At 28.5% G+C, this 13,249-nt stretch overlaps 1 protein-coding gene across 1 annotated transcript in view; it reads left to right on the forward strand.

Annotated features, from left to right (window-relative positions):
• The window catches only part of LOC111626871 (protein disabled-like), a 47,293-nt gene that overhangs the window by 16,299 nt on the left and 17,745 nt on the right, over positions 1 to 13,249 (forward strand). The window contains exons 2-4 of the mRNA XM_023370394.1: positions 6,827 to 7,058; positions 7,584 to 7,708; positions 12,954 to 13,043. Coding sequence (XP_023226162.1) covers positions 6,893 to 7,058; positions 7,584 to 7,708; positions 12,954 to 13,043 — 381 coding nt within the window. The 5' untranslated portion in view covers positions 6,827 to 6,892. The remainder of the gene's footprint in view (positions 1 to 6,826; positions 7,059 to 7,583; positions 7,709 to 12,953; positions 13,044 to 13,249) is intronic.

Below are 13,249 nucleotides of genomic sequence, written 5' to 3' on the forward strand. Positions count from 1 at the left end.
TAATAGAGAGGTTGAGGCGCACGTTTTAAACGTGTAAACGTGTACGTGTGACGTTCGGCGCCGCTTTCCCGTAAGCCTAAAAGTTTGACAATGGTGTTTGGATAGTCGATGGAATCACGCTCGACATTCCAAACATCATCGTCAAACTTTTAGGCTTACGGGAAAGCGGCGCCGAACGTCACACGTACACGTTTACACGTTTAAAACGTGCGCCTCAACCTCTCTATTATGTCATACAGACACGTATGGCATTCAAAGATCTCCAAACACATTGAAAATTCTTAACACAGTGAGCATCTGCAAGGCTTTTTCTAGGATATTAAGATAGCAACTTTAATGTACTTTGGTGGCATGCAAAACTGTAATCATTACATACCTATCAGAAGCATAGCAGTAATTGAGCACTTCTATATGATTCTGTAACTATTTGTCAATGAGTGTAATATTCATAAATCATAATTTAATCTTTGGAAACTAAAGATGATTATGATATAAATTTTACATAAGAATATGAATCAATGTTTAATAAGAATAAAGTAAACACTTAAAATTTATATAATTAAATATATATATATATATCAATATAATTAACCTTATTAATAGTTACATTTATAAATGTTTTACCATATTAATAAATGCAACATATAGAGTAAAATGATGATTTTGATTCTTTAATATTATATTAAATTGCATAATATAAATTTTATCTACCAAAAGCTGGAACTATTCAGAATAAACACACGATATGTATGTATTCCAGTACTGTACTTGAAAAAATTAAAAATTTTGACTACTTTTAGGAGCCTCCTTCAGTGTTATTAAGCCATTCAATGCCAAAGAATCTCATACAGTTTTCAAACAGCCTAAGAACTTGAAGCAGACTCCTAAAAGTGGCTGAAAACGTTCATTTTTTCAAGTAAAGTGTGCTGGAATAAGTATGGTGTGTTGAGTTGTTAATTTCATAATACACACACACACTTATAAGCATGAAATTTTATCGTTTTTGCATCTTTATAATGTATCTGTTACAGAAGCATTGACATTTATTCTTTACATCTGTAAATTTAATTCACTTAATGGAATTGTTTATTTAACAAACTTTGCTGTTTTTCATCATGTGAAAAAGTTCAAAATTTTATAATCTTTTAAAATATTGGGTATTACAGCAGACATTAAATTCTTCATATTCATGACATTTAACATTAAAAAATATTTAATAATATCAGGAATCATAATTTCTTGGTAATGAAAATTGATGTGAAGTTGTTTTCTAAAACATATTTTTGGTATGAAATATATACAAAACCAACCTTTGTATTTATATATTTATATAAAGACATTAATTATGATACTGATATCAAATAACTTTGTTGTTGTGTTTAAATACAATAATTAATTAATTTGTATGAGTAATAATGCTACTCCACTTATTTTTGAAGAATTTTTGAGAAAAATTTTCTATATATTCCCATAAATAATTCTGGAAATATCCAGATGGGCTTAAGTACAGAAACTGAATGACATCAGCATAAAATACCAATAACAGAAATATGTTGTTGACTTGACAGAATATGTAAATATTTTCCCTTATTTTCATAATGATTTTATACCGCTTATTATCTTTTGTCTCTGTGATACATAAATTTATTAAAATTAGAATCGAATGGTTATTTTATAAGTAATTCAAACTGATCTTTTAATGATTTAACACACTTTTTCGATGCATAAACATGAAAAGAATTTAAAATCTTATTTTTTCAGTTTCTTCTGAAAGTTCAAAATCTTGTATTTTGTAACAATTTTGTTTTTCTCAGATTTTAGTTTTGTTTTCAATTTAGTTACAAGCTCATTTGCATATTTTCTATTCTGCAGATTTTAATGTGTATGATTTGATCTGAATGCTGAGAGATAGCTTACAACATTCAAATTAATCTCTCGAAAAGTTTGACCTGTGATATTTGCTTTAAATTGTTACATGAAATTATAAATAAATAGGTTATTTATTTATTATTTTATGTAAAAGTATTCGACTGCCCTTCAAAAATTTTGTTGTTTTGATTGCATGTAACTATTTTCAGTTACATTTTTATAAATTTCCTTTTTTTTTTTTCCTCAAAATTCAATATTTATTTAACAGANCGTAAGTCAAATATACATGTCTTCGAATCTACTTGTCACTAGGCTAAACCATAAATTACCATTTCCGGTTCTGTATTTTATTTATTAATGCATTTTTAACAATATATGGTTAATAAGGATTTATTTTAAGCTTACAAACAAATAAATTTTAGTTTTTAATATAGTACCGAAAAAAGTAATCTAAATTTACAAATGCATGTACTGTAAATACAGTACATACTTGTAAATGTATATATTTTAATATGATTTTATGCCCTTTAAACGCTTTTCTAGTGATATTACGACTTCAATATTTGTGGCAAACAGACATAAAGTCGAATAAAATGACTTAAACTTGATTTTTATTTTTCCATATACTTTTTTGACAAATGACGTATAGTCGGGAACGGCGTAACTCGAAACAACGTAAGTCGAGGTATACCTGTAAATGCCGTGCATTTAAATTTTTTATTTTTTCTTAGTTCCATTTAGTGATGGAACTTGAAAAGAGACCTGCAAACATAAAACTAGGTTCAAGCTATCGAATGAACTACTACAAAAGAATAAAATGAACACTAATCAAAGTGAAGCATATAGTACATGAGATAAAATGAGTTAGAAATTGATTAGTCAGAAAGGTTGCAAACACTAGTTGTGAAAAGATGATGGGTTGAACTGGCAGTTTGTATCTACTTCATAGCAGTTCGTATGCCAATTCAAACCTAGTTTAATTAATTAATTAAGACAATTTATTATTATTTTGCTGCAGATATTTAAAAACTAATATCTGATTTCTAAAAGGAAGGCATAATTATCATAATGTTACTTATGTTTTTTTTTTTCAATAAAAATTAGTTTAATAAATACTCTAGGAATTAATTAAAATTAATATGAGCATATCAGTCAAACCTTCACATTGGTTTTTAAAAAATAAACTTATCTCTAAACTAAAAGTTTATCCCATTTAGTAGGAAACTCAAAAATAAAATGTATTTTATAAATTTATGTTTAAAAAGTATAAAATGTTTCCATTAAGATAGTTATTTCACATGGAATCTTCATCCAAAACATTGTTCTTTCGAATTAATCATATGTAAAGAGTTCATTGTTTTCTTAATTCTGCAGTATCATTTATTTAGAGTAAAGTTCTAATTTAATCTATGATTCACATAAAGTCATTAAACTTGTTCTCTAAAGCTCTGAAGGATACAAATTTGAGTCGCTGGAGAATTATTCTTTCGAATACAAAGATTTAAGGTTCTTGACAAATGTAAGTGATTATTTAATTAACGAATTATATTATGATTATTTTTATATAAAAACTCTTTTAATACATTATTTAAATAATGCATTTTAATTAGTTGACGTATCAAACTTCCGTTTGAATCGCTATAAGTATATTATGTTATGAACACTTGTGTTGTAACTGTAACCGTATAATATTGTTATTTATCTGTTGACATCTGTTTCACTGCATATATTAATTTTGAAATATTATAATATTTACTTTAATTTAATTCTATTTTTTCAGATTATTTTTCTTTTTTTGTTTTTAAATAATGGATTTATAGTTATTTATTTATTTTATCATTAAGGTTTCTTCTGCTGTTTTGCTAATTGTGTAATTTTTATAGCTAAATATTGAATACAATATTTAAAAGTTTAATTTTAATATGTAAAGTAAATATAAACTATACTTCAATTAAGACAGTGCGTGTAACTTTTTTTGTGTGCGCGCTTCTTTGATTATTTAGTATAATTTTGAATGATTGAAATTTTATAAATCCTAATTGTTATCAATTTTAGAAAGGTTTACAAAAATGAACAGTAACTGTAAAGTTTAATTTAGATAATTGTCTATAAATTCTACCATTGTTTGGTTTGAGCACTGTTATTTACTACAGTGTTGTTAGAATTAATCTGACTGTATTCAAGATGTGTGGAGTTGGCAGTATTTAACAGAATTGAATGGAACTCTGTACACATGCAATACAGATCATGGGGAAGAGATTTGGGAAAATTTAATTGATTTTCATCACCGGAGGAAAATGTGGCATAGCAAGGATGACAATTTTATTAGAACAACAAAATTACCTTTTACACATTTACAGTATGTACAGTATTAATGTAAGATCCTTCTATTTTGACCAAATGTTGCAATAGTAAAACCACATTAACTGTTACACATAACATTTTGAGAGGAAACTAGGAGATGTGTTGCATGGTGCTGCCTTTGGCTCCGACACGAAGTGCATATACCTGTGATAAATGTAATCTTTCAAATAACCCTACATCTAGAAATGTTTTTTTGACTAAGTGCCACATTTTTCCCTGGTGGTAAAATTTCAACTAATTTTTCCTCCATCTCTTCCCCATGATCTTCATTGCATGTGTACTGGGTTTCATTTGATTTGGTACAGTAGTACCAGCTCCATGCCTGCCTGAGTACCACCAGTTCAATTCTAATCACCCTATACTACCACATTCTTAATTAGAAGTTATTGAATTTGTAAGCTGGAACTAACACATAACACAGAAAAATCATACCTTTTTCACACTTTCCCTCACACTAATTGTTTGTTTATTAAACAGTTACTTCTAGAAAGTGTCAGAATGATATGTTTTCTGTCTTAATTAGAAGTTTATCATATAGCTATAAGATAGTAGAACACAATATTTTAATGAATTTTAATTTATATACCAGAATTCTTTTAAATAATTTTTAAAAATATAAACAATAAGTCTGATAATACGACAGATCGTTCAGCTTTAATTTTTAAAAACTTGTAATCTGTCTCTCAATGTATTATTTAATATTTTTATTGTCACATTTCTCCAAAATATAGGTTTACGTAAAGATAGTAAACAAAACTCAAAGAACGTTTGGCCTGGGCATGACAACCTAAGGACACCAGGCTGAGTCCATGAATTAAAGTTTGTTCATTAAATTTGGGGAAGGGTTAGCCTTTGCTGAACATACTGGTTCTTGCAGATTGCCGAAATTAAGAAGCAAGGGCTCAAACATATTCCAATCAGAGATAACAATGAACTGCTATATGTTGTTGTCTTATCATATGAGATTGAGCAAAGCATAAGATTTTATGTATAGGTAATTATACATTTGTAAAGGTGAATATCACAGATCTTCAAATTTATCACTTGTTCACTGGATAAATAGACTTATTTAATTAATTATTTATGATGTAAATATATTTAAGGATCTTGATAATATGTGAGCCATTGAGTAAGTCACAGAGAACCAAACACTGTATGCAATGTCACAACATTATAACTATTTGTTAGTGTGTATACAGATCATTTCATATGTATCAGCTAGGCAATGCATGGTACTTGGTCTGGAAGTTTTTTAAAGTTTAAGAGTCCCTTTTTTGGTAACTCACAGTGACCTTGCCCGGATTTGTCAATCTGTTTCCTTTGCTAAATAAATAGAATGGCCCCTGCTTCTGCGCATTTGTACAGCCCAGTCATGATTCATGAAATGAGCTGTACTTTTAAGGATTTGAAAGAAATTAATGTATAGTCAGTGCAACTAGAGTTGTTTATTGGGTTGGTTCATTTTAGTGGGCTGTAGAGGTGATTGATAGGACTATACATCTCTTGTTTTTGCCAATTTGTAATCAAGGATTTTTAATAATTATACTTATTTAGTAGAAGATACTAATGCTGATATAATTAACTAAGTTAACCACATGATCCAACCCCTTTTCAAGACAAATTAAAGCCCAAGAGAGAGAGTATATGTGCATTCATAAACAATTTTATCACCCCTTAAAAAATGAACTAACTCAAGGGCCGACTATGAAAATGGTAAATGGTATATGCCTTATTAAATAATGGCAACAAAAATGTTGCCATTATTTAATAAGGCATATAGTTACAATTGTTGAAATACTTGATGATTCAGTACATTTTTATAGAAACTGTAATGAGAATTTTAATTATAAAACACTTTGTAAGTATGAGCTATATATAAGCTTGAAAGTAAACTTGAATATTTCAAAACTTGATGAAAGCTAAATTTGACATACAAAAAAATAAATTATTATTTTTTCATCATTAACTTAATACATTAATGTTATAATAAACACTTGAATTCTTTGTCTCACCCGATAGTTTTGAGTTATGTTGTTTACAATATCATTAATTTATTTTTCATGAATTTTACTTCTTTTTGTGATTAAAGTGTATGCGACTGGAATCGGACTGTTCAAAATTGGAATAACAACAAAAATATTTCAAAGAAATTAAAAATATAATACTTATTAAAATAAATTAGATGTTATTGTTTAAAAAATTGACTTAGCAACTTTTAATTGCCATTGCTTAGATGAATTTAACTGTAGAAAAAAAATGAATGCAATTACTTTACAGTTTAAACTTGTTTTTATGTAGTATTTAATGATTATATTTTGTTTTACATATTTAAATTTGTATGAATATTATATTATGAGTATTTCAGATAAGATCTTCAGTAAAATTCAAACTAAGTTAACAACTATGGCAAGACATTGTTTCTTATAGCTTATTTTTAGAAAAATTGGCCAAAGAAAAATAAAAACTAGTCAGTCAATGATCTGTCCTTGGATGACTTGCCAATCTCACTTAATTTTTACTTTTTTTTTATATTGGCAGGCATATGCTATTGATTTAATTGTGCAATTAGTTAATTAAATTATTTTACGTGCAGATTACAAAATGAGTTAAAGAAGATGCTGTGATTATCGTCGGCAGTTTCTCTGTCAAACTGCACAAAATGAAAAATAAGGAACTGATAAAAGAAAGTAAAAAAGGAAGCAAGCACAGTCCGGTTAACGAACCAGAAAATGCAGACGAGGGAAAGAGTAAGAAAGAAAGCTCGAAAGATGGCAAGGAACAGAGAGATGCGAAAAGTTTGAGAGCTAAATTTCAGCTAAGGAAAGGTAAATCGATGAGAGTAAATTTAGTATTTAAATGTACATATACTTATTTGTTAAACTGTCAGATTATTACCAATTAATTTATAGTAAAAATTACATATAATGTAACCAATATGCACGTGACCAATTGTAAATTTGAACATTTTTAGTTATGTTAAAAAACGTTTAATCAGGAAATTCTAGTTATGTAATCAACCTCATTAAATTAAATACATAATACGTATTCATAATATAATTGTTCAATTTTATCATTATCACAAAGTGCGTCTTTATAAACATTGAAATTGGTATTGGTAATACTTCAATTTTCTTAAATAGATAATAAAGATTATTAAGAATTTATTTTAAAGAATTTGCATATTCAAAGCAAACTTTTAACCTTGAATATTAATCGCAAGTTAACATAAAAATTAATTCATACTTAACTCATAAGTTTCACTAAAATTAAATGTTAAAGTTTAAAAAATTAGATTAGTCAAAATTAGCTTGTCAGTTTTTAAAAAATATAATAATTCATTGTTATTTAAGAAAAGAACCCAGAATTAAAGTTTGAAGGGGAAGGAGTGACTTTCAAAGCTAAACTGATTGGAATTGAGAAAGTTGATGATGCTAGAGGTGATAAAATGTGCCAAGAATCTCTACAAAGATTAAAAGTGAGTTCAGTTTTCTAGTCTGTTGATTTCTTAGCTATATATGATTATCTCTGTTTACTCAAACATAACATAACAACACTCTTGTTTTAGATTCCAGATAAATATTTGAGTAAGTAAACAAAATAGGTAAAGTGACGATCTAATATTTGTCAAGAAATTTTATTGAAATACTAGCTGTTACCCGTGACTTCGCCTGCGGAGATTTTGCAAGCAAACCCCATTTATATTCAGTATTTCAACAACCATAGTAATTATTATATAACACCTAATGATGAGAATTGCTGAGAATCAAACGAACTATTTTCAATTTGATCAATTTTCTGGAACGTTTACNTGTTTAAACATTATTTCATAGGTTCTGTCATGTCAAAATTTTTGTTTTAGTCTACTGAATAAAGATCAAAGTGAAAAAAGTCATTTCAAAAATTCCTCAAAATTTCTATTGATTGATAAAGAATATCATTCTGAAATTGCTAGGTGGCATTGCACAAAACTACTTTTGGTTCTTAACATCACTTAATTTTCTGCCCAAACTTGACATATGACAGCCGTGGATCCAGACATCTGTCATAGGGGGAATGATAAAATCTTTTAGTTTTGATAACAATTGCAAGTAGCACAACTGAACACTTAATAAAAATTAATCACATGATGCGCTAGTCCTTCCTCTCTATATGCTAGTAAAAACAAGTGATTGACGAGTTTCAGTACAAGTTGAACATTGCATAGGCATGGTGTTTTTCATGCACATCATAGTAAGCTGATGGATGGATTCTGTACAGTAGGTGCTATGTGCTGATTGGCTCAGCTGTTGCGATCAGTTTAAACCCAAGTGGGCATCCATCCAAAACCAAATGACCTGGACCACAGCGAGTTGTCGGAGCACATTTAATAATATAAACCAAAGCATATATATCCAAATAGCCCAATTGGCTAAAAGTGTATGTAATATATAAATGCAAGCACTTAATCCTACACTCAGCATGCTCAGATTAACAGGTACTTCTGATTTTTTTTTTGGTATTGATTAATGAAAAGATCAAGAAGCAGCACACTGGGTACAATCTAATCCATCCAATACAAGTGAGCCATAGATGGGTTTGACAATTTTAAGTTTTAATGTCTAAACGCTGATTTTTTGGGTTATTAGAAGCAGGTTTGGGGCAATCATCCCCCTGAATCTGCGCCTGACATATGATGTCTTGAAATAGCTAGGTGCGGGTGCACGGGACTCCCATTGTACAGAAGCTTGACATTTTCCTGTTTTTCCTGAAGTTGATTTGTGATTCAATTTAATGCTGAATATCAAAACAAGCAGACTAGGATTTTATCGCCAGTATTATATTTTTATGACCATTTTAATAAAAATATTGCCAAATGGTGATTTTGGCACTATGCAGTGCTACTCCTGGAACATATTCAAAATTTAGACAAATATGTGTTTGATTGCTAATTTCAACAGATTAATTAACACCTCTATGTGAATGTATCTAAAATTATTTTGCATGTTTTGAATGTCTTTTAGAAATATTTTTATGCATCCCCACAGTAGGTGTGTTTCAGAAATGTATTCACACAGACACAGGGAAATTTTTTGTTGTATAGAAAATTAATAACTATTCCTAAATAAGCTGCAAAAAAATGTCAATCAGATAATACTAATTTATGTAGTTTAAAGATATCTTCTAACTAAATTTCTGGTGCTAATGACAACCCTAAAGAACCTTTACTTAGTTTTTTAATAAAACAAGTGCAAAAGTAATGAATTCCAAACAGTAGGACCATTGATTTCAACTAGAACATTGAAGCCATTGTATTTATATAAGGAGAGTCAGGTCCACCTAGCAGAACAAATTCTGGAAAAAATGTGGAAAATGCATCCCTATTTTATGTAACCCATCTTCTGTACTTACAGGGTTCCTACACACCTGTAAAATCAGGGATTTTCCATTAGTGTTCAGAAAAAGTCATGGAATGTCAGGGAATTTGCTTCCTTGACTGCCTTGTTGATTTTTTGCCAACAATGTGCTTGACTATGTGTAGCCATCTGCAGGCAGCAAGAAGTAATGTGGTACAGTACGACTTATGAAATGGGGTGCGGAATATTTTCAGGACCCAAAATTTCTCCCAAGCTTACACAAAATTTTTTCAAAAATTTACAAAGTACACAAATGGTAAATTAAATGGTGTTATTTATTATTTTTCATTTTAATAATTTTGATTGTGTAATAAAACAATTTCTGATTCTTTCAGTTCATTAATATTTTATAAAGTTCAGGAAATTTATTAAGAGAGAAATTTAATAAATATATACTNTTTCCTCAAAATTCAATATTTATTTAACAGGAAAATTTCACAGAATAGAATTTTAATGTTTTAATATTAGAAAAAAACTTTTAAATCATTTGTATGGGTGAGATAAAAACTCTAGACCAGCAAAGTTCCTCAGCAAAAATATTAGACCGCACATGTTTAAAATCTTGTAGGACCAACTATGTTTTTATTAAAGCTGCAGTTTGTTTTGGGATTTGATCTACAAAATATTGACACTCATTTGGTGTCATTTCATTCCCAACATCTGTTTATAGCCAATTTCAGTTCCTCCTCATTGTGTGGTCTTGTTTTAGATATTTTTTCTTCAATAAATACCACAAATTTTCAATTGGATTCATATCAGGACTGTTTGGTGGCCAGTCTATAGTCTTGACATTATTTTGTAATGACCATTCCTTAATTGTTTTGCTTCGATGACAAGAAAGATTGTCATCTTGAAAAACATTCACTGTATTTAAATATTTTCTCAATAGATAGAATCAAAAACTAATTAAAAATATCTTGATATATGTCACTGCTTACAGTACCATTGAAAATGCAAACTTTGCCTACTCCACTTGCTGACGCACGGCCAAAAATCGTTACGCTGAGTGTAAATTTCGCATTTGACTTTGGGCATGCTTTGTTAAACTTATCTACTGATAACATTGGCACAAAAGTGAGGGGGCAGTCACAATATTCCAAACAAATCTGACTTTCATCTGAGAAAACTACCTTCTAGTCATCAGGTTTCCAATCCTTATATTTTTTGGCCCAATTTAGTTGCAGTTTTATCTATTTGGGTGTAATCATTGGTTTCGTTTGTACTTTTCTGGAATGGTAACCCATAGAAGCCAAACATCTAATAACTGTTCTTGAAGACACTTGGACTCCAGATTTCTCCCACTCTTTTGCAAATCTTCTGAAAGATTTTGCATTTTAATTTTGATGATTTTTAGGTCACCCGGAACAATGTTGATTTTTGACACATCCAGATAACTTCTAAACATTATTAGAAAATTTAACTCTTACTTAAATTTATTAGTGTTGCAATTCTCTGAGACATGTTTTGTTTGAATAATGATATTATTCAAAGTTTTAAATCATTTCCCAGCTTACACTTTATTATTATATTATGCAAGCATTAAAATGGAACATTTAGGAAAGAATTTTAATAACATACTTCATATATTTTTCATAATCTTTAAATGAATTAATAAATTGGATTGTGTAGAGTTGTAAAATATTGAAGTAATGACTGTTATATTTCTCATTTAATACTTTTTATATAGTACTAAATAATAATAATAAAATAGAAAAAAGTATATTAATTACTGAATTTATGTATTATTAGCAGAATTAGTACTGCCCTTTTATAGAGTTAGTGTATATTTAAATTACATATTTCACAATAGAAATGCATGAATAAGTATTAACTTGAAGATGGACTTTCTTAATTATTTAAACATTGTTATACGTGGTTATTCAGAAAGTGTTGGGCAGAAGTAAAGCTGATTTATTTCTACCTGAAATAACATACAGCAACAGTAATGACACAAAAAGACAGAACTCACAAAGTTTCACGTACACATTACAAACGTTTGATGTTGGTACCATTAGTGATATGGCAGAGCAAAGACTCCACTGCTACATAAATTTCAAATAGGAATATTTTGTTTTGGGTCTCGGGTGCTGTGGCATTGGGGCTAACACAGTGTCTGCTTCCAATGCCACGGCACCAGATAGCCTGAAACAATGCATCTCTGAAGCAGTGAAATTGATATCAGACGATAGATACACTGGATGCATTTTGACAGAAATGGACTAACGTATCTTTAACATCCACTGTGTCCACATCAAATATTTATAATGTGTATGTAAAACTTGGTGACTTCTGTCTTGCTGTGCCATTACATATTATTTCATATATAAAGATGTGTAAGAAACAAAGAAACGTTTCTTATACATCTGGATAAAAATCGCCTCACAAACACAATAAACTATTTTAACTAATGAAATTTTATTTCAAAATACTAATAATATAATCAATATATTTTATTGAATAAGTAAAAAATTATCGTTTAAAAAATTTAAAATGTGTCTTTTTAATTATTTTAGATTTAATATAAATAAATTGTCTTCATTTTATTTTTAAAATGTATTTCATATAAAAAAAAATTGACAATTTCAGTAGAACATGTGCTATCTTATTTTAATAAAATTGTTTTTATATTGTTCAAGTTAATTTTCTTATTTAGCAAAATACTATGAAATTATTTACACATTTTTATAATATTATTTTACAATGTAAAAAATGTAATTAGTATTGAAATATTTTAATTATTACTTAAGATTATTCCACAACTTTTAATAAAATTTGTTATTTTATCATAATATTGAACAATTATCAGTTTTTTTATAATATAGAATGACAATGAAATTACTCTAGAAACACATATCGGTTGGTAGTTTTGTTAGCAGATTAGCAGATGATGATGAAGTATTTCCATTTACTTTGAAATTGTAATTTATACATTGATATAAACAACTTAGTTGTGTATAAAATGTAAAAAAATAAAGAAAACAAATAAATAAAAATCCAGAGACGCATCGAAACATTCCAAGAACACATTACGCACCTTCTTTTGTTCTTATTTTTGAACTTGTACAAACGGATTCTATTGAGGTCATTAAGCCAGATTAAACAAAGAACTTACAGAAGTAGAATTATGTTGTCCATTGTTTTGTTGTCATTTTATTGTAGGCATGCTGTGACTGCACATTCAAGTTCTGGTAGCTGAGATCATCTATATTTACCCTTACATTTTTTTTTCTTTTCCATTGAAAAAGCTGTGTTAGTTTTTTAATTTTTTTTTTATATGGCTAAATTATTTTGATTCTGTTATTAACGCTTTCAAATTGTAAATTGCAGGCGGCAGTTAAATTGGCGGGGGAGCATAAACAGAAAATTTTGTTGGGAATATCGTTGGATGGTGTCACGATAAAAGATGAAAAGACTGGAGTAAGTAGCATTATTTTTATATACATATTTGAAAAAAAATGCATCTTTAAATAATGAAAATATGTATTATAAAATTAAAACATCTTTGTTTTTGTTGTGCTTATTTTTAAAACTGAAGAAATAATCATTTTAAAGTAATTTTTCTAGCGCAAGACATTTTTTTATACAAATCTTGTCTATACTCCTATATAAACTACTAGGTAATA

The sequence above is a fragment of the Centruroides sculpturatus genome, unplaced genomic scaffold, assembly GCF_000671375.1.
Source record: "Centruroides sculpturatus isolate CEXI.00-Female unplaced genomic scaffold, Cexi_2.0 scaffold547, whole genome shotgun sequence".
Classification (NCBI taxonomy): Eukaryota; Metazoa; Arthropoda; class Arachnida; order Scorpiones; family Buthidae; genus Centruroides; species Centruroides sculpturatus.